The following is a 22449-nucleotide window of genomic DNA, read 5'->3' as shown; positions in this document are numbered from 1 at the left end:
TCACATCAGGTAGCCTATCAATTTCATCTTCTTGATGAACTACCTCCTGGGGCTCTCTGACTTGCTGAAGTCTGGAACAGTCGCTGTCTGTGCCTAGTATACATTAGATATGTCATCCTGAGATGCCTCTTTACCCTTATTCTGGGAATTCCCTTCATGTCAGTTTTCAAGTCTAGATCTCTTGTTCCCATGTCTTCCTCTTTCTTTGGTGGAACACGAATACGCAGTAGTTTCCTGAGAGAACACATGGGAGGTAAATTCTGTAAGACTCTGCATATGTGAAAATGTCTTGATTCTGTTCTCATACTTGAGTGATAGCTTGGCTGGGTATAGAATTTTAGGCTGGAAATAATTTTTTTTTCAGAATTTTGAAAGAATTGTTCCCTTGCCTTCTAGTTTCCAATGTGGTTTTAAGAACTCCAAAGCCTTATGTGACCTTCCCCCTTCTGCTGCAGAATTTTGTACAGGCCCAAGTTGTGCCAAGTCTATTTATCATTTAACTGGGAGAGATCTATTCGGTTATAGTGTCTAACATACAAGATCAACTATGATCATCCTATTGCTAAATCCAACAGACAACTGTTCAACTAGGCTTGACTTTTGAGCTTCCATGTTGGCCTCTGCATCATCCAATTTTAGCAAGAATCTTGCTCAGTCACTGTAGCCAGAATCCCCACCCTCACTCTCTGATTGATTTCCTCATTCGTCACTATCCACAGGTGATGTCTGTTCACCTTGGCCTGTTTTCAGCAAGAATCCTGTTCTTACCCCTGATGCTTCCTCTTAGTAACTTTCCATCCACTGAGCCCCACCCTGCTCCTTGGCTATAAATTCCCACTTTTCCTTGTCACATTGGGAGTTGAGCCTGATCTCTCTCCCTTATTACAAAACCCCGTTGTAGTAACCTCCCTTGAATGAAGTCTGCCTTAACGTCTTTAACAAGAATCATGTATATCATCTTATGAAGAGTACATGAGAGCGCAGAGAGAAGGGTTGAAGCTTAACTTCCCAATACTTCCAAAAGGTTAGCTGTTTCTGTTTTATGGGCCCAAATGGAACTACTAAGAGACGAGAAAAATTTCCCGCATAAACTCTTGAAGAAGTTTGTTCTTTCCACATGCCCTCTTATCAGCTGTTCTTATAACAAACACACTTTTGCAATTTGGCCCAGTGACTCAGACTTTCTGATCAGGGCTCTGCATTTCCCAGCTGAACCCTGCCACTGGCACCTGCCCCCAGCATCATTTTCCTCATACAGAGACAATGCAGTATTGTCCTACCCACCCTGAAGTACTCTTGGGATAATGATATGAAAATGCTATGTAGTTTTAAAATACTATATAAGCTTAGATGTTCATAGTACCCCCACGGACACATTTCTGTGGCTTTGACAACCTAAAATATCAATCCTATCAAACTTCTAAGAGACATTCCTGAGACTGCAGATTTTGACATTTTACATGCAAGTTGTTGTTTTAAAAGAAAATGGTGGGGAGTTTTCTTCTTCAGACTTGAGTATACAGATGAGATGGTAAAGGGTGAAGGGAAGAGGAAGATGGATAGGGAAGGTCTTAGGAAACAAATCTTAGAGAACCAACCTGCAAGAAATGGGAATGCCAGACAAGAGCTTAAAAAAAAAAGTCCATACTATAACATCTGTTATTTGAGGAAACATAAGAAAATGTTTTGGTACACTACCTTTTCTAGAAGTAGCCACACATTGCAGAGGGAATAAAAATGAAAATTACTCTATTTATTGAGCTCTTCTCTTTCCCAGGCATTGTGCTAATCACTTACATATATTTTATCTTCACAGCTACTCCTTGGGAGAGTAGTATTATCTTTATTTTGTCAAAGAGGACACTGAGGCTTGCAGAGGCTGGGCAACATGCCTAGGTCACACAACTGATAAGGTAGAGCCAGATTCAAACTCGCCTTTGGTCTACACCATGCTCTTAACTGGTGTTACAGGGCAGTGGTGATAAGTAAGGAAGCCCAAGCACTCATGCTGGTTAACTCTAAGACCTTGGGCTCCAAATCCCCTATCTATAAAATGACAAGGCCAGGCTGGATACGCTTCAAATGGCTCTTCTATTTCTAAAATGTTGAGTTTTTAAAATCAACAATCTATGGTTTACAAGAGAAACATTTAAGTCAGAAGGCGTATGTATAATAATAGTGAATCATACTCATGGGAAAATTTTTAAAATAGGAATTACCATCATGCTAGCAGATGAAATTAATTGTGAAATTAAAGCAGCACTGAGATACACATTAAGGTCACCAGGAAAGGTAAAAGATACATAAAGCAATGAAAGCCTTGTAGTGATACTGAATGCACACATCTTAAACATGTACCAGGAAAGTGCGTAAAAGAAAAACTAGCAGAAATGCAAGAAATATATGTAGATCTCTCTCCCTGTCTCAAAAAGGTACCAATGAGAAGTTATGAGAAAGAAATGGGAATGCTAACAAAATGAGGTGGGGAGGGGGAGAGGAATGGTTGGAAAATGGGATTGGAAGGTCTGAGTACAGAATAATGAGGGAAGAATTTATGGATACATTGTGTGAATCTAAAGGTAGCACATAAGAGTATTCTCTAGTAAATAAATGGAAAAAATACATCTTGCTCTTGAACATAAAAGGTATTTTTAGCAATTACAAAAACATAGAGGGAATTCCCTGGCAGTCCAGTGGTTGGGACTCAGTGCTTTCACTGTCGTGGCCCGGGGTTCAATCCCTGGTCGGGGAACTAAGATCCTGCAAGCTGTGAGGCGTGACCAAACCAAACCAAACAAAACAGAACAAAACAAAACAAAACAAAACAAAAAGGTAGAGAGTCCATATATCACATTATCCCAACTACATATAATAATCTTGAAAGGAACGTGAACAGAGTTAGAAAAGTGCTGAACTACTTGAAAATTTTGAAGTGTTCCCTTAAAGAAGTTCTAAGTTAGTGATGAATTCCTGCATATAATAACAAAAAACATTTTTTTCAACAAAAATAAAGCTCACCATCATAAAAATTGTTATAAATATATTTTGACAGTATATAAGTTCTATGTAATGAGTAGACAGTTTATAGACAAGGAAAAACATATAAAATCACACGAATGAGTGCACATCTTTTATGACTTAATGAAATGCAAATTAACATTTGTTAGGGTTTCGTTATATGCCTGTTAAACTAAAAAAATAAAATAAAATAAAATGAGAAAACCCAACGTTCATAGGTTTTTGCAGCACTAGGCTCAGTGCTGGAGAGATGGAAAAGAAAAATAATCTTCCCTGACCTCATGGAACCCAGTAATACTGAAATGGCTGCAGCAATGGTGGCATAGTGATGGTGGAGTGCTTGTAAGCGGAGTCATAAGGTGTTTAAAGAACCCCTGAGAGTTAGTTATTGTAAATGATTAGTTTGTTAGTACAAGCGCTAACAGAGAAATGTGTAACTAGAATATAAGTGGTGTTTTGTCTCAGTCACCATGCTATCCCCAATACCTGGCAACCAGTGCCTCTCACAGAGCAGGTCCTCAATAAATATTTGTTGAATGAATGAAATGTGCATATGGAATTACAGCAAAAAATTAAAACACAAGTCTTGTATTATATACTCTGTACATATGATATGCAAAGATTTCTATGTTCATTTTAAAAGCTCAAAAGGATTTTGCAATGATATAAGTATAGCATGTTTCCCTTCTCTGTCAAGATACTTAGCTTCATAATTTCTATGCATTTTAATTGAAGTATAGTTAATTTACAATGTTGTGTTAGTTTCAAGTATACAGCAAAGTGATTCGGTTATACAAATATATATATATATATATATGTATGTGTATATATATATACATATATATATTCTTTTTCAGATTCTTTTCCATTATAGGTTATTATAAGATATTGAGTATAGTTCCCTGTGCTAGTGCTATACAGTAGGTCCTTATTGTTTACCTATTTTATATATATTATTGTGTACATGTTAATTCCAAACTCCTGATTTATCTCCCCCCCATAATTTTTTAATTAAAAACATTATTCACACATACCCATTCCACCACCCATATGTTCCTGCCCTGTGTGTGCCATATATTCCAATCTATTTTGGAGCCTTATGGGTCTAGATTTATGAATCTAGATTACTTGTTCTCAGCCCTGGTTGACATTAGAATCACTTGGAGCTTTAAGCCCTCCCCATGCCTGGCTGCACCCTCTTGACAAGCCCACTAACTCATCTGAGGTTGATGCCCAGGCATTGCTGATTCCTATGTTCAGCCAGGACAAAGGCCACTTAGGCAGCAAAACTTTATATTTTCATTAAGTAAAATGTGTTCAGTCATTCTCAAAAATAACCCTTTAAGCTGTCTTCATGGAATCCTGAGTTCAAAAATAGCCTTCTAGTATTGTTAAGAAAAAGTACCTAAACTGGGTGTGCTATAGTGACAAATGCAAGCACGAGGCCGAGGTCCCTTTGTTCCACCCCCCACCCCAAATTCTAATATGCAGGGCGAAGAGACTAGGTGAGCCTTGATAGCTTCTGACCTTCTAGTAAGAGAGGGTTATTGGAGGTTGACTTATCAGGCTACATTCACCTTGAAGGGAGACAAGTCAGATGGGCACTGCTAGAAGTTCTCGCAGAGGCCAGAGCGAGACACCAACGAGGAGGGAGAAAGACTTGGGTGGGGGACACGCCCTGATAATTGACCTCAAGCCTGTTCAGTCCAAGTGATCAAAAGGAGCCTGAAGGTAGAGGTCTGGGATTGCTGTTCATTTTTGAAGAGGCAAAGGAATCTGGCCACCCAGATTCTAGGCTGTGCATCTCTTGTCAGTGGGGGGAACTCCACACGTGTGAGCTGTGCTTTGATCCTGGGGTCTGTGGAAGATTCTCTGGGACTGAGGAAGACAATGGCACCCACTAAACATGTTCCCTGAGCTCTGTGCTGCCCCCAAATCGTTTCCCAGCACCTGATTCTCTGCTCCTGGGCTTGTATCTCCAGGACTGGGGTTAGGTCTGCTTGTCTTTCCCTCTCCACCTCTCCTACCTGTCCGAAGTCTGGCAGGGTTCATGGGTCTGACTTGGAGCCTCGCAGGAGTTCCCTGTAAACTGAGAACTGCAGGGGTCATGTGTTGCCTTGAAACCAAGGTAGGACTTGGGATTAAAAGGCCTCCACTGGGGCCAGTGACAGACCAGCCCTTAAGCAGCTGATTGGTAACTCTCCCCTTTCCCCTCCTCCAGGCTGCCCATTCTCCAGGGAGGAACATTTGCTTTTCTGGCACCCTCCCTGGCCATGCTGTCCCTTCCCACCTGGAAGTGCCCCACGTGGACACTCAATGCCAGCCTGGTGAACACCAGCTCCCCTGAATTCACTGAGGAATGGCAGAAGAGGATCCGAGAGGTATTGGGGTGAGCGGGTGGGGTGAGAGGAATGGAGTGGTCCTCAACAGGGGCTCCTGAGTTGATTCATTTGTTCAACATTCATTGTTCAACTCATTGCTGAGCAAGATTCCAGGCCTTAAGATACTTGGCCCTTGCTTAATTCAGTTTTATCATCCAGGGAAAGAAACTAGTGGCCTTGAAGCAGGCTCTGAAGTTTGGCCATGCTCCAGGTTGGCTTATCTAAACGATAGATAAGGAAGCCAGCGCACAGGATTCTTGGCAGAGAACATAGCCATACCCTCAGGGACAGTAGACCTGATAGCTTCCAGACCCCAACATCCTCACCTGACCTCCTAGGTGAGGGGTCAAGGACGGCCCATGGGTGGGGTACTGTATGAGAGAGTGAAGGTCACTTGAGATTTCTAGGAAACCCAACCAGCTTCCTCCCAGCTTGACCTTAAATATGTAGGTCTGGAGTGAGGCTAAGGACCACCTCCTCTGGAGCAGGGGCAGTTACACAAGCACCGTATGGTACTGGGTTTCCAGTACAAGGTAGTTTGCGCAGGCATGAATCCAGCTATCACTTAATGTCTTCAGCACTAACTCACTAGAACTGGACCAAGGACATTCCTGAACTCAGGGCTATGGACCTAGAGCAGGGTTTGTCCCCTAGGTATCCTTGGGAGTTAAGCTAAGAAGCCTTAGCCCAGCCAGGGTCCATCCTGCACCCCACCCCGTCCATGTTCAGCATCCTCACAGCCTCATGGCTGCAATAAGGGTCACATCCGCTGTATGTGAAAGACAAAGAGGGAAGACAGAGGAAACATGCTAACAAGATTCCTATTCTTACCCAGATTTGACCAATGAGAAGGAGTAGAATTGACAAAACACTCCAGTGGGGGGTGAAGGGTGGGGCAGAGGGACAACGGTGTAAGTCCTAAACTGATTCCAAATACCTGAGAACCAGGAGTGCTGATGTTTGGGGGCAGGAGAAGGTGGATGTCGCAGCTCAAGCAGAGAGCAAATTAGCTCTTCTGCTTTTTGGTTATGTGGGACCCTCAGAGGATTGGATGGCACTCACCCACATTGGGTAGGGCCATCTGCTTCATTCAGTTCACCAATTCAAATGCTAGCCTCTTCCGGAAACACCCTCCTAGACACACCCAGAAAAACTGTTTTGTCAGCTATCTGGGCATCCCCCAGCCCAGTCAAGCTGACATATAAAATTCACCATCACTGTATGTTATGTATATGTTCAACTTTAGTAAACACTAGCAAATACATTTACAAAGTGTATGTTCCAATTTACACTCCCACCAGCAGCATGTGTGAGTTCCAGTTACTCCAAATTCTCACCAACATTTTCTCTTTTTCATTTTAGCTGCTCTGGTCAGTGCATGATGGTAAACGTGTATCATTCTTTTATGATGTTTTTGAATGATTTAGAGTTAACTATAATTGTCTGTCCTCATCTTGTAGGTCTATTTGACCACCTGGGGTCATTTTTGCTCCTATGCTTACCACATTAGCTGGTGACTAGAGGTCAATATCCCAATATAGACTTTGTTATTTATCATTATTTCCATGACTTTCATTTCATTGAGTATCATGTAAATGACCTATGAATTAGTCCATGACCCATTTTAATCTCAAAGTTCAAACAACAGGCCATGTCCTAAATATGCCAGCATCACAGTAGGTACTGGCTCCTTTCACAATGTTCATTCCTCATTGTCCATCCAGTACAGCACAATATACTCTGGGTCTAGTTTTATTAGATGTGTTTCAGTTTGGTAGAATCAACTCTGATGCCAGCATCCCTCATCCCAGATTGAAGACCTGTCTAGAAATATGGCTAAGAAATCATTTTCTTATTTCCAACATTTTAAATGCAATGGGCAAAAGTAGCATTATTCAATACCATAATTTGGTAACTCCAGTTCTTCCTGCCGCCATCTTTCTTTCTGCCCACTGTGAGCCCTTCTTAACCCATTTCCTTGCTCCTGTTGGAAGAGGAGGTGCTCAGTCCTTCTCTTCTAGCCTTTAAATGGTGGGCAGGCAAAGTAACACTGTTAAACTCTCCTTGTGTGTCCTTCCCCAAGGTACTTTCAAATGATTTAATAAGTATATTGTCACTGTAGCCTCTCCACTGAGTAGGATGCATCCTGAAAAACACCAGACTTTCCAATCCGGCCCATAAATACCATCAGAATTCCAACAAGTCAAATTAAATTGATTCTTATTATTCCTATCTTAGGGAACACAACCAAGTCCCTAGTCCTGGGAAAATATGGTTTCTTTACCTTCTCATTTCCCAATTTGTCCTTTACAAACTGCTCCACTGGTGACTCAGTTTAGTGACCCACTTGTAACTTGATCTTACACTATCCTACCCTGCAAGCCTGCCCTTCGTGCCTTTGTCACCCACATTTTGTTGCTTCAAGCACACGTTCTAATTTTGTAATAATTTCACTGCTTTTGGGAAGTGACATGAAATATGAAAAGATCACTTGATACTGTATTTCTTGGTCCATTCCTGTCTTGTTCATGCTGTGAAAAGTGATCCTTGAGCTGTTTGATGTATATGTTGATCTTCATGCTGGTGGGCAATCTGGGTTGCTAGTCTCTTTATTGTAGCCTGAGCCAGGGCTTCAGTGGCAGGATAGGCAAAGCTCAAACCAGAAACACTGTCCATACCAGTTTAAAAAAGTGTTAAAACCTCCCATGCTCTGTGGACTGTCCAGTACAGGCAGCCTGTCAGTTCTGTGATGGGCCATTTATCCTCATATCCTCCCACCAGAGGCACCTGTGCCCATCGCTGTTGGCAATCTGGATCATCCTGGGCAACACAAGTGACTTCAGATAGAGATGGAGATTATGTAGTTTGTGAGCCCACATATGCATGGCTTGTGGCCCGAGGTGTCATCTTGTGGCCCCTAATGACTACATTCAAAATCATACTTCCCTCCTCTTTTTAAGACATAGGGGCATCTACGTGAACCACCAGTATGTGAGATTTGACTATAAAGTCCTGTCCCGTAAAAGGTGAAATTTCAGTGGAGCCTCTACGATCACTTGCCAGACCAAACTGCTAGTCCATTGGCCACAGCCCAAGAACCTAGATAATTCTAAAGGGATGACTCTGGGGGCTTATGTGTGTACTGTCAGTCACATCACACACAGCTTGGTCCTGTGGCTGGACTTAGACTTGCCTTCTTTCCTCCATCAAGGTCCTTCTGTTGCAGTGTTACACTCATTCAGTCTCAGTCTTCCTCAGGTGGGTGAGCAGCACCTTTGGCAAGACTCCAAGCAGTGCTTTTTTTTTTTTTTTATAAATTTATTTATTTATTTATTTATTTATGTATTTATTTATGGCTGCATTGGGTCTTCGTTGCTACGGGCAGGCTTCCTCTGGTTGCGGCGAACAGGGGCTACTCTTCGTGGTGGTGCGCAGACTTCTCATTGCCGTGGCTTCTTGCTTCTCTTGTTGTGGAACACAGGCTCTGGGTGCATGGGCTTCAGTAGTTTGGCATGTGGGCTCAGTAGTTGTGGCTCACGGGCTCTAGAGCACAGGCTCAGTAGTTGTGGCGCACAGGCTCAGTTGTTCCGCGGCATGTGGAATCTTCCCGGACCAGGGCTCGAACCCGTGTCCCCTGCATTGGCAGGCGGATTCTTAACCACTGCGCCACCAGGGAAGTTCCCCCAAGCAGTGCTTTTTTAATTCAAAGACCCACATAGTGGGATCCAAGTCTCTGTTATTAGAGATAGATTATCCCGTGAGGTAGTGTCCACCCAGGGGAGGGGGACTGTCACTTACTCATGGATCCTGTGAACCCCTCCTTGTGTAACTGCCTTTTCTTTTCCTGAATATAGCGATTTCCCTTTAATCAGCACATTCTGTTGATGACCCCCTTCCTTATTTGCATGTCTTTCTGACATCGCTCAAGGTACCATTGGGATCTCTGATCTTGGAGTTATTTGGTGCCATTCAGTAGTGCTGTAATTCCAAACAGTGCCCAGTAGCAGACTAGTTAGGAATGGTCCTTCAGAGGGAGAGTAGTTGAGTAGCTGCTCTGGGCCGCCTCCGCACCAAATGCCCCACGCAGAGCTGAAGCACCAGGCGTCTGCCAGGGTCAGTCCTCATTCAGCGTGACGGAACCACTGACGCTTCTGACGGCTCAGGAGCACTGTGCTGGTCAGGACACCACTCTGAGACCAGTCTGAGCCATAACTTGTGAATTTCAGCCAGAACCTTCTGCTGTTCTTCCCTTTCAAAAGCAGCCTTTCTGCATGTGGCCATGCTCTGGTATACAGTCCAACAGTGCACCCAGATGTGGACGTACTTCAATGATCTGTCAAGTCCTTGTGCTTCCTTTTTTTCTCAAGGTGGACCCAGAGTTAACAGAGGTTTTTAATGTTTAAAGAACTTTTCCATGTAGTTCCAGACCAAGATATACCTAAGGATTTCACTTTTGAAGCTGGTGGGCCCTGGATTTTTGCCAGGTCCGTTGGCCAGTCTTCAAATGCTGTGTGTTGTACCACCTATTCCAAAGCAAGATGTATTTCTTCTTCAGTGCAGCCTAGTTTTATCATATCATCAATAGCATGAATCACAAAATACATGTGGTCTGAGGTTTTGGGGGGTTTTGTTTTGTTTTGTTTCTCCTGTCCCCCAGGGAGCCAATACTTGGCTTTCGTAAATCCAAATTAAAACTAAGCAAAGAATAAGAAGTGGATTTTGTCAACGAAAATTTAATTAACTATCAAGTTAAGAAGGAAAAAATGGAATTTTATTCGAGCCAAGCTGAGGATTATAAACCCAGGAAGCAGATTCTCAGGAAGCTCTGGGAACTCTTCCACCTGTTAGAAGTTGAAGCCACGGTCATATACATTTTTGAGACAAAGGATCGAACATCAAAATGACATACTGATATTTTACGTAAAGTTCACCAGGGATACATAGTCCAGATAAGCAGGTACAAAGTGAGCAGCCAGTCACCATGACCCCCTACAGAGCAGGGAGAGAATGCTATTCTTTTAAGAAATTACATTGCTAGCATCAGAAGAAAGAAAAACAATTGATCTTTCCGGTTGAGCAGCCCCTCATCTTTGAGGAGCTCTGGTTAATGTGTCATGCAGGTTCACATTGCACATTAGGGAGGGAGGAGGCCCAAACAAACACACAGAGAGAACTTTATGTTTAATTTTTTTACTTGTCCTGCCTTAAAATATAAATTTTATTTCATCAGTTTCCTTACCCTGCTCTGCTAGATGCCAGGGGCAGGATTTCCCTTCCACTTAGACCTACTGAGAACTATAATTTTTTATGCAAGAATCTCTTGCCTTCGTACTATCCAAGAGGAAAGATCTGACAAGTTAATTTGTCTCTTCTCCTACCTAAGCACTCTGCTGCTTGAATTCTACCTGTGTTCTAATGACATGTCTGCCTCAACACTGCAATCGTCTGAAGCAGTTACTTTGTGTTTTGAGGACACGGTATTAGTAGTGAGAGAGGATGTTTAGGGATGTTTAGGTCATGCTGTGCCTGCACTGAGCACAGGATCCCAAGTTACAGACACAACCATGTTTTTTAAATACATTTACCATTTATTTTTGTGTTTGTGAGTCCTCTAAAGCAGGAGTCAGTAAACTATTGCTCTTGGACCAAATCCAGCCTGTAATCTGTTTTTTTTACTGCCCACCAATTAAGAATGGTTTTTACATTTTAAAAAGTTGTTTAAAGTTATAAAAAGAATATGTGACAGAAACTATATGTGGCCCACAAAACCTAAAATGTTAACTATCTGGCTTTTTACAGAAAAAGTTTGCCAACCCCTGCTCTAAAGCACAGGGCCCAGAGTGGGAGTTCCTCTTGCCCAGATCTAAGACTGTAGCCTCCACTATTTTTTTCCCACATCACCTTCAAGTGTCCAACAGTGAGTGCAAACCCAGAGTCTTATTTGTGGTATTTTAGCTCCATCTGCTGGTCCAGTGTTTTTCACCAGTGCTGTAAACAAGGGAAAGTTCTTTCAAGTTTCAACCTCCTTTTACTAATTGATGGATTGGTTTAATTCACTGAGCCAGCCTATTGGAATTTAAGGTAGAGTTTCCATGTTTCACTGAGTTGAATTTGTTCACACGCATCTCAAGGCTTGAAGCCACTGATGGTTAGCAGTCCAACTCTACATCACGATACTAGCCACAAATGAAAGTGAGGCAAATATAGGACCAATAGGGGTGTCATTACTTTCTGGGAGATAAGAAGTAATAGAGAGGACAAGTAAGTAATGATTATATTTTTAGAAAGTGGTGGTAGCAGAAAATGTAGAAAACTCTGGGAAGAGATGGCAAGCTCAGTTTTCAACACATTAGACCAACTTAAACTTCACCTTCCAGTATTATGGTGGTTTTAAATTTTTTATATCCTTGTGTATGCTTATGTATATGTGAAAAGAATGACAGCAATGATAAAAAGGCTAAGTCGGAGAAATTAGGATTGCTGTGTTACTATAAAGTACTCACGCCACTCATGATGTGGTATAGTGTTATTTGAAAGTGAACTTGGGAGAATTCCCGGGTGGTCCAGTGGTTAGGACTATGCTTTTACTGCTGAGGCCATGGGTTTGATCCCTGGTTGGGGAACTAAGATCCGCAAGCCACGTGGTGTGGCAAGAAAGAAAAAAAGGGGGGACTTGGCTTAGCTGTAAATGTACATTGCAAACTCTAAAGGAAAAAAAAAGGATAATGGTTATGCTAAGAAAGGAGAGGAAAAAAAAAGCTCAGTTAAAACCACAAAAGGTAGAAAAAGAGTAGAAGACAAAAACAGAAACGAAGAACAAGGGCAACAAATAGAAAATAATAACGGATATGGTGGATATTAATCCAACTATATCAATAATCACTTTGAACGTCATTGGTCTAAAGGCACAGAGATTGTCAGAGTGGATCAAAACACAAGACCCAACCGTATGTTGTCCAGAAGAAACCGGCTTTAAATATAAAGACACGTGTAGATTAAAAGTAAATGGATGGAGAATATACCACATTAACACTGATCAAAGGAAAGCAGGAGTCAGACTTCTTTCTTTTCAGGAAGAGCAGACTTCAAAGCAAGGAAAATTTTCAAGGGTAAAATGAAGAACATTCATATTAGCAAAGTAAAAAAGGAGAAGTAAAGTAAAACTCAATCAGTCCAATCGATCAGGGGCTGGCAAACTACAACCCATGAGCCAAATCTGGCTCGTTGCCTGTTTTCTGTTTGTTTGTTTGTTTGTTTGTTTGTTTATAGCCCACAAGCTAAAAATGGTTTTATATTTTAAATGGTTGAAAAAAATCAAAAGAAGAATAATACTTTATGACATGTCAAAATTGTACGAAATTCAAATTTCAGTGCCTATCAGTGGAGTTTTATTAGAACACAGTCAAGCTCATTTGTTCCCATCTTGCCTGGAAAAGTTTCAACTGAGCCTGTACGGCCCACAGAGCCTCAACTATTCACTCTCTGGTCCTTTACAGAAAACCTTTGCCAACCTCTGCAATAGAAAGTAGGAAAACAGAGACAAGTAAAGCAACAAGATGTTCAGTACATAACTGGGTGATGCCAGTATTACGAGTCATTACGTTATGACTACGATCAATAGGTAATCTTGAAATTTACTTCCTGGAAAACTTCACATTAGGTGAAAATGTCCAACAGACAGTTGGAAATAGAGGACTGGAGAGAGGAGTGAGGTCCGAGCTCGCCTTCCCTCAGTTCCTCTGGGGTCCAGCTTTGCCCCTGCACTGCCTCTGAAGGTACCACCAATCTGGGTGGCCCTGCCGCAGGCTTCCAGGTGCTGAGCCCCACGCTTCCTCTTCAGCTGCAGGGAGCCATCATGGTTGCTTCCTGTGTCCAGATGCTGGTGGGCTTCTCAGGCCTCATTGGCTTCCTCCTGCGCTTCATCGGCCCCTTGACCATTGCTCCGACCATCTCCCTGGTGGCCCTGCCTCTCTTCGATTCTGCGGGCAATGACGCCGGGATCCACTGGGGGATTGCCGCCACGTAAGCACCCTCTGGGGAGGGTGGGCCATCTTTGGAGGAAGATACCCAGTGAGAAGAGTGAGTCCTGGATATTGGCAAACTCTGGTGGTTTACAGATACTTTCACAAACATCACGATACCTTAAGAAGCAGTGAAATGGCTACTTAGAGTGTATTATTACCATTTCCTCTGTTACCAGTCCCCACAGACAGTCAGTCCATCACAGGCAGGGCATAAACATACTTAGTGCAGTGCTCACAGACAGCTGATTCTACCCGTCCCCTGCCTCCTAGGTTTTCACTGAGCAAATACTGTAAACCTCCAGCACCTGGGAAGGGTGCAACGACATGGCCTCAGCTCTCAAGCATTTTGTAGCGTAGTGGAGGGATAAGACTTGGGTCCAAGTACCTGTGACACCAGGAGACAGTGATGAGAGTCACAGTGTGCCGGCTCGTTCAGGGGACGGGGTGGTGACAGCCAGCTTGCTGGGCGTGGGGGGTGGGGTGGTGTCAGGAAGGCGTCCCAGAAAAAGAGGCCTTCGGCATTTAAACAGAGCTTTGAAGGGACGTGGGGCTGACCCTGGACGTGCTCATTCACTCTGCCTGTTGTGCTCTGACCACAAGGACCTGCAGGACCACCTGGGAGAGAAGATGGTCTGACTCTGGCCTCACTGGCTTCAGTCTGGGTCTGTGCAGCTGCCATGCTTATTTCTCAGGCCCCTGCCCACTGTTCCTCTTCAGCCACCAGCAGCCTCTGAAAGGGGCCCGCCCACCTTTTCAGAACTGGCAGGGTGCTGCCTACACTGCAGAGCAGGGCCTAGATGGGGACCCTCCCAGCACAGCCACTGCCCCATAGTCCCGGAGACACGTGGTGGCACGCCTTCCCGGACCCTCGCTCATGACGAGCCCAAGTTCGCCAGGTCGGGTGTGGTTTGTTTCTGTTTCAGGACCATCTTCCTCATCGTGCTGTTTTCTCAGTACCTGAAAAACATCGCGGTGCCTGTGCCTGTTTACGGACGAGAGAAGAAGTGTCACACCTCTAAGTTCTACTTGTTTCAGGTCTTCCCTGTAAGAAGCGCCCCCCCACCCTCTGCCATTCTTAGTTGACTCACCTGGAGAGTGAGGGGCAGCCTCTTGCTCTCCCCGATGGCCCCCAAGTCAAATGCTCTCCACCTGCAGCGGCCTCTCCCCCTCAGCCTCCCTTAATTGCCCCGCGGGTGGTGGGAGCCTTGGTGTAATGCCGTCCCAGATCTTCCCTCATTGCTTCTCCCCCAGGAGTAGAGAACTCGCCCCAGGTTGCCGCCCTGGGCACCACTGTGGGACAGTCTTCTCGTGTTCCTGGGCCGTCCTCATAGCATGGCACTGGGGGAGACAGCCAGGCTCACCGCTAAAGGTGCAAAACTAAGGGCTAAGTTGCTTAGATCAGTTTCTTTCTCATTGGCTCCTGGATAATTCAGATCCTGCTGACGGTGATGGTGTCTCCTTTTTCAGAGCCTTCTCTGTTGAATTTGCTCCACTCTGTCAAGTAGGTGCCGTTGCCAACCACACAAATGTGTTTTCAGGTTCAATTTATCTGTGATATACATTCTGCGTTATAAAAAGATACTTCCACATAATGATCTCATTGATCCCTCAGCAACCCTGTAGGCCAGTGGTTCAAAAGTTCAGTATGCGTAAGAATCACCTGGGGACATTGCTAAAAATGCCGATGTCTGGGGTTCTACCATCAGAGATTAAAAGTCAGTATATCTGAGGACCCCACTTTAAGAAATCCTGCCTCAGGCTCTGCAGAGCAATGGTTGTTAATTCCATTGTACAAATGAGGACACTGAGGCTCAGGGAATTTGATCCAGGGTCATGTGACCAGCAAGCAATAGAGAGGGAGTCAGACTGCAATCCTTCTGACCCAGGCTCTGTCCACTTTCCTAGACATTTCTGCCTCTACTTGACACAAGGTCTCCCCACGGTTTAGTTTCTCTATTCCTGTAATGTGTTCATTATCCACTGACACAGCAGATTCCTGTTGTCACTGGAAGGGTTTGTAACCCAACACTTCCTCATCTCATAGAGCTTTCCCGACTCCCTCCTTCGCCCACCCTCGCTGGGAGGTGTGGGCAGGCGCAGGGGTGGGGCCCAGTGTGAAGGGCGCCTCCCTCCGGCAGGTGTTGCTGGCGCTCTGCATCTCCTGGCTGCTGTGCTTCGTGCTCACAGTCACCAACGCCCTCCCCTCGGCGCCTGCAGCCTACGGGTACCTGGCCCGCACAGACACCAAGGGCGACGTCCTGAGCCAGGCTCCGTGGTTTCGCTTCCCTTACCCAGGTAACGAGACGCCCACTCCGGGGCCCATCTTGCCTGGGGCATATGCTTCCCAGGACTGCCCATGAGGCTCAGGCACCAGAGGGGGAAATGAGTAGCGCCGGGGCGGGATCTCCTCCAAGGGATCTGGCAAGGAGCGACAGGCCCCGCGGAGTCCATATGAGACCCCTAAGAGAGGAAGGAGACCCTTGGGTGGTCCTAAGAACCCTTTGGGGGTGGTGGACCAAAGGTTCCCTCTCCCAGCCCTACCTCCTTCCTGGCCCGCATGCCTCGTCCCCTCCTCCACATTGCTCAGGCCCCATCAACTGGGGGTGGGGAAAGCACAGAGGGATCCTGACCTCTTAGCCAACCTTTGGGTCTCCTCATGGAACTGGTGGATCCCACACAAGGGAGGCTTGGGACTGAATTAGAACATTTCTGGGTTGCTGGTCAAGGGCATCTCCCTTCCCTGCAGTTCTTGGCTCAGGGTGTGAGAATAACCACGTTCCAGCTGGGGGGGTGAGGAGGTCCTGGCCTCATGGACTGGGGAGCCAGGACCTCCCTGAGTAAGAATCCTGGAAGCCTTCAAAAGGCTTCAAGGCCTTCCTGGAAAGAGGCCCGGTTTCTGGTTCTTTTTGTGCACTGTGACCTCAAGGTCAGGGCCTCTGACCCATCCTCAGGGAGGCATGGGAGGGCAGGAGTCTGAGACACAGCTTCAGGACAGTTGTTGGGTTGGAAGACGTGTTGCCTGGTCTTTAAAGCCTTCCAGAGAACCCTGGCAAGGGAATTATTTGGGGTCCAGCAGCCTGTCACCTTCCAGATGAGTTTTGCGTCTGCTCTGCATTTTCAGGGCAGTGGGGCCTCCCCACCATCAGCCTGGCTGGGGTCTTTGGGATCACCGCGGGGGTGACCTCCTCAATGGTGGAGTCAGTAGGCGATTATTATGCCTGTGCCCGCCTGGTGGGGGCACCACCCCCTCCGAAGCACGCCATCAACCGGGGCATCGGCATCGAGGGCCTGGGCTGCCTGCTGGCCGGGGCCTGGGGTACGGGGAACGGCACCACCTCCTACAGCGAGAATGTCGGCGCGCTGGGCATCACCAGGGTAAGGCTGCTGACAGTGGCTACGGGGGTGGGGTGGTGGGCGGGCAGGCTAGGTACCTGAATCTGTCATCAGTGTCTTAGCCTCTTACTCTTGCTGCAACAAATTATCACAAACTTGATGGCTTCCAACAACCCAGATGTATTATTTTACTGATCTGGAAGTCAGAACTCCAGCGCGGGTCTCACGGGGCTGCAGTAAAGGTATTGGCAGGGCCGTGTTCCTTTCTGGAGGTTCCAGGGGAGAATCCATTTCCTTGTTTTTTCCATCATCTAGGGGCTGCCCACATTCCTTGGCTATGGCCCCTTTCCTCCATCTTTAAAGCCAGCAACATGGCATCTCTCTGACCTTTCTTCCTTAGTCACGTCTCCCTTTGACCACAGCTGGGAAAGATTACCTGCTTATAAGGATGCATGTAATTAGGTTGGGCCCACCTGGATAACTCAGGCTACTCTGTCCATCTCAAAATCCTTAACTTAATCACACTGCAAAGTCCTTTTGCCATTAAGGTAACATATTCACAGGTTTGGGCATGGACATCTTTGAGGAGCCTTTATTTTGCTTACTATACTTGACCTTCTTGGCTGTGGTCACCTCCATGTGAATGTCGCAAGGGTACCTCACACTCAGAATGGCCTCTATTATGCTCAGTCCATGCCCTCATCCTTACTTCTCCTCCCGTAAACCTTGTCTTAGTGAATTCACCCAGTCATCCTTAACTTCTCTCTGTTGTGCGCTTCTCACAGTGGATTTTATTTTTGCAACATGCGTGCTGCCCTCCTGTCCTCTTGTCTCCATGCCCAGTATCACAGCTTTATCATCTCCCACCTGGACATGGCAGTATCCCTAACTGTGTCTTCCCAGGATCTTGCCCATCTCTAATCTAGCTACCACACGGCTGCCCAAGGATCTTTCTAGAACCCAATTAAATTAGTCCCAGCTTAAAATCTCTTCCAGGCTCCATTTTCCACAGGAAAGCCCCATAAGGTCAGCAAGAATTCTTCAAGATGGTGCTTTCTTCTTATTATTTTTTTTGGCTGCATTGGGTCTTCGTTGCTGTGCGTGGGCTTTCTCTAGCTGCGGCGAGCGGGGGCTACTCTTCGTTGCGGTGCGCGGGCTTCTCATTGCGGTGGCTTCTCCTTGCGGAGCACGGGCTCTAGGCGTGCAGGCTTCAGTAGTTGTGGCTCACGGGCTCTAGAGTGCAGGCTCAGTAGTTGTGGCACACGGGCTTAGTTGCTCCGTGGCATGTGGGATCTTCCCAGACCAGGGATGGAACTCGTGTCCCCTGCATTGGCAGGTGGATTCTTAACCACTGCGCCACCAGGGAAGTCCCCAAGATGGTGCTTTCTAAGGTGACTTTGAAAAGAATATTATCACGATGTTGCTTTCCTGTATGCTTCAGTGCATAGGTACAGTGTTTCCCAGCACAAGTGAAGTGAGCTTTGGAAAATACTCACTTTTCTCCACCCACATTCCCACCCTGTATTTTCTGATAGCTCCCTTGGACCTATCTACCTCTGTACCCTGCATGGCCTCTGGCCCATAGTGAGAGCTAAAATCTGTGAGCAAACAGCAGAGCCAGCACCCAGCCCTATGGCAAGTTCTATGTGCTTGGACACTGTGGACTCTTTGACATTTTCCCAAAGTTTCAAGACCTTTAGTGCAAGTGAGAGGAACATTTTTCCACGTGAGGGCCACTGACCCACACAGAAATGTGGGAATGGGCTATGTAAGTATAAAGCAGCAAATATTTTTCTTGCTGAAAGGAAGATATCTCATGCAGACCAGAAAATTATATTCAATAAACAGAACAAAAAATATTTTTGATGTATCATTTCTAAATTAAGACCCTTTACAGGAGAGGGAAAGAGCAGGCAAGAAAAGATACATAGACACCAAACAGGGTATAAATCCAGCAGGAGACCGATTAACTCTGGTGTGGACTCATACCTCCCCCTTGTGGCCCCGTGTTGCATCTGCATTCATGGGCTCTGACCTATCCTTGGTTCTCTCCTGGTCAGTTGGGAGAAATCAGGCTGAAGGCCAGAGATCTCCCATCACTTCTCTAGGGTGTCATGGCTCCCAGCCCAGATGTGAATCCTGAGACCAAAAGACGCCCAGGGCTGCATGATAAATTCTGTGGTAGTAGGATTGGGGATGACCTGCCATCTTTATGAGACCATTAGCATATCCAAAGGGTATTGGTTGAACCTGACAAGTTGATCTGTTGTGCTTAGATTCATGTCTTTGTTCCCACAGTTCATTGCTAGGGTTGTAAACAAAAAAAGTTATTTTGATGTGGTTAATTCCTATCACTTGTCTTCTAATGAAGAAAGTTAAATAAATTAGCTCTTAAACTGGAAAGAAAAATAAGCAAAGGCAGAATCTGCTGCTTTATTGCTGCATTAATGGACTTCAAGTTGTTGACATTGGAGTATCTTAAAAAAATGTTTAAATTGTGGTAAAAGACATATAAAATCTACCATCTTAATTATTTTTGTGTACAGTTCAGTAGTATTCAGTGTATTCACATTGCTGTGCAACAGATCTCCAGAACTTTTTCATCTTGCAAAACTGAAACTACACTAGAGTATCTTTTAAGGACTGGGAGTAGAAACAAATGCATGAGAAGAGGTTCAAGAACTACCTAAGCACATTCATTGATAATAGACTCATGATGGGATATTCAGACATTTGCAGCACAACTCTAACTTTTGAGGATGAGGCTGAATGCTTCCAGGTCAGAGGTCATTTTTGTCTCACTGGTAGCTGTCACTCAAACCCCAGATACAACCCTTGACTAGCACAACAATCATTACTGTCTAGCGTGTGACAGCTGTGTGTGCCTGGCACTGGGATGGGATGTGGACCAGAGCCCATAATCTTCACAGCAGAGTGGTTTTTTTTTTTAACCTTTGTAGAAACTTTTTATTTCCAGATCTAATAGCTGCTCTAAGCGGGTGAAACATACTTCTTTAGCATTCCCAAACTCCTAGCTGCTTGAGAAACCCTATGCAAACCAGGTAATAGCAATTAGTAGTGACTCTAGCACAACTGGTCCTTGATTTTGGACCAGTTAATGCTGTATAATGCCATGGGGAGGAGCCTTGTCTCTGTTCTGTATCTTAATGAACCTCCGGATAGATGAAGGAGGAATCATAGTTTACACATAATCCATGATAATTGCTTGTTGAGAAAATCTAATTTGTCCTAATTGAGAAAATGTATCAATTAATAATAATGAAGTGACTTATAGAGGGAACTTTTTAAAAAACTTTATTGAAGCATAGTTGATTTACAATGTTGTGCTAATTTCTGCTATACAGCAAAGTGATTCAGTTTTATATAACATTTTTCATATTCTTTTCCATTATGGTTTACCACAGGATGTTGACTATAGTTCCCTGTGTTATACAGTAGGACCTTGTTGTTTATCCATTCTATATATAATCGTTTGCATCTGCTAATCCCAAACTCCCAATCCATCCCTCCCCCACACCTGCTCCCCCTTGGCAACCACAAGTCTGTTCTCTATGTCTGTGAGTCTGTTTCTTTTTTGTAGATAAGTTCATTTGTGTCCTATTTTAGATTCCACATATAAGTGATAGCATAGGGAATTTGTCTTTCTCTGTTGACTTACTTCACTTAGTATGATAATCTCTAGGTCCATCCATGTTGTTGCAAATAGCGTTACCCTTTTTAATGGCTGAGTAATATTCCATTGTATATATGCACCACATCTTTATCCATTCATCTGTTAATGGACATTTAGGTTGTTTCCATATCTTGGCTATTGTGAATAGTGCTGCTGTGAACATAGGGGTGCATGTATCTTTTCAAATTAGAGTTTTGTCCAGATATATGCCTAGGAGTGGGATTGCTGGATCGTATGTCAATTCTATTTTCAGTTTTTTGAGAAACCTCCATACTGTTTTCCATAGTGGCTGCACCAATTTACATTCCCACCAACAGTGTAGGAGGGTTCCTAGAGGGAACTTTTTGAAATGTAAATCACATCATGTCACTACCCTGCTTAACACAACTCTACTGAGTCTCCTTTGTCTTTGGATTCATTATTTTTAATTGTAGTAAAATACACGTAACATAAATTTAGCCTCTTAACCATTTCTAAATGTATAGTTCAGTAGAGTTAAGTACATCCAAATTGTTGTGCAACCAATCTTCAGAACTCTTTTCTGTTGCAAAACTGAAATCTGTACCAATTGAACAACTCCTTATTCCCCCCTCTCCCAGCCCCTAGCAACCACCATTCTACTTTCTGTCTGTATGAATTTGACTGCTCTAGGTACCTTATATAAGTGGACTCATACAGTATCTGTCTTTTTGTGGGTGGCTTATTTCACTTAATATCCAAGGTTCATCCATGTTGTGCAGGTGTCAGAATTTATTTCCTTTTTAAGACTGAATAATATTCCATTGCATGTATATACTACATTTTGTTTATGCCTTGTCTTTGGAATTTATTGTAACTCCTTTCCATGGCCCTTAAAGCACTTCATGACAGAGGCCTTTCCTTGCTTTCCACCCCATCTCCTGTCTCTCACCCTGCGTCACTGTGCCCCAGGCACATCAATTCCCTCCCCTATGTTTATTGAGATACACTTGGCATATAACATTTTGTAAGTTTAGGTGTACAATGTGTTTATTTGATACACTTATGTACTGCAATATGATTACTACCATTAGCTAACACCTCTATCACATTACATAATTACCATTTCATTTTTGTGGTGAGAACATTTAAGATCTACTATCTTAGTAACTTTGAAGTATACATTTTTGTTAACTATAATCACCATGGTGTGCATTAGGTCCCCAGAACGTATTCATCTTCTAACTGAAAGCTTGTACTCTTTGATGAACATCTCCCCATTTCCCCCACCCAGCAGCCCCTGGTAACCACCATTCTACTCTTTACTTCTACAAGTTTAGCTTTTTTAGAGTCCACATGTAAATGCTATCATACAGTATTTGTTTTTCTCGGTTTGACTTACTTCACTTAATGTAATGCCCTCAAGGTCCATCCGTGTTGTCACAAATGGCAAGATTTCATTCTTTTTTATGGCTTAATAATATTTCATTGTATATACCACATCTTCTTTATCCATTCGTCTGTTGACAGACACTTAGATTGTTTCCATACTTTGGCTATTGTAAATAATGGTGCAATGAACATGGTGGGGGGGATGCATATATTCTTTTGAGTTAGTGTTTTCATTTTCTTTGGATAATCCCAGAAGTGGAATTGCTGGATCATATGGTAGTTCTATTTTTAACTTTTTGAGGAATCTCCATACCATTTTTCATAGTGGCTGCACCTATTTACATTCCCACCAGCAGTGCACAGGATTCCCATTTCTCCACATCCTTGTCAGCACTTGTTACCTTGTGTCTTTTTGATGATAGCCATTCTAACAGGTGTGAGGTGATATCTCATTGTGGTTTTGATTTGTGTTTCTCTGATGATTAGTGATGTTGAGCATCTTTTCATGTACCTGTTGGCCATTTTTATGTCTTCTTTGGAAAAAAATGTCTATTCAGTTCCTCTGCCCATTTTAAAATTGTTTGTTGTTGTTGTTGTTATTGAATTGTATGAGTTCTTTATATACTTTAGATATTAAACCCTTATCCAA

At 44.1% G+C, this 22449-nt stretch overlaps 1 protein-coding gene across 9 annotated transcripts in view; it reads left to right on the top strand.

Moving 5' to 3' along the window:
• The window catches only part of LOC309665996 (solute carrier family 23 member 1-like), a gene marked incomplete at its 3' end in the record, with an annotated part of 72479 nt that overhangs the window by 14486 nt on the left and 35544 nt on the right, over nucleotides 1-22449 (top strand). For all 9 annotated transcript variants that reach the window (XM_082472999.1, XM_082473000.1, XM_082473004.1 and 6 more), the window contains exons 4-8: nucleotides 5240-5399; nucleotides 13240-13421; nucleotides 14347-14467; nucleotides 15562-15718; nucleotides 16545-16798. In XM_082472999.1, coding sequence (XP_082329125.1) covers nucleotides 5240-5399; nucleotides 13240-13421; nucleotides 14347-14467; nucleotides 15562-15718; nucleotides 16545-16798 — 874 coding nt within the window. The remainder of the gene's footprint in view (nucleotides 1-5239; nucleotides 5400-13239; nucleotides 13422-14346; nucleotides 14468-15561; nucleotides 15719-16544; nucleotides 16799-22449) is intronic.

This window comes from Balaenoptera physalus, assembly GCF_965194825.1.
Source record: "Balaenoptera physalus genome assembly, chromosome: 8".
In the NCBI taxonomy this organism is placed as follows: domain Eukaryota; kingdom Metazoa; phylum Chordata; class Mammalia; order Artiodactyla; family Balaenopteridae; genus Balaenoptera; species Balaenoptera physalus.
Note: the sequence above shows the minus strand (reverse complement) of the source record. Positions and strands in the feature narration are given on the sequence as shown.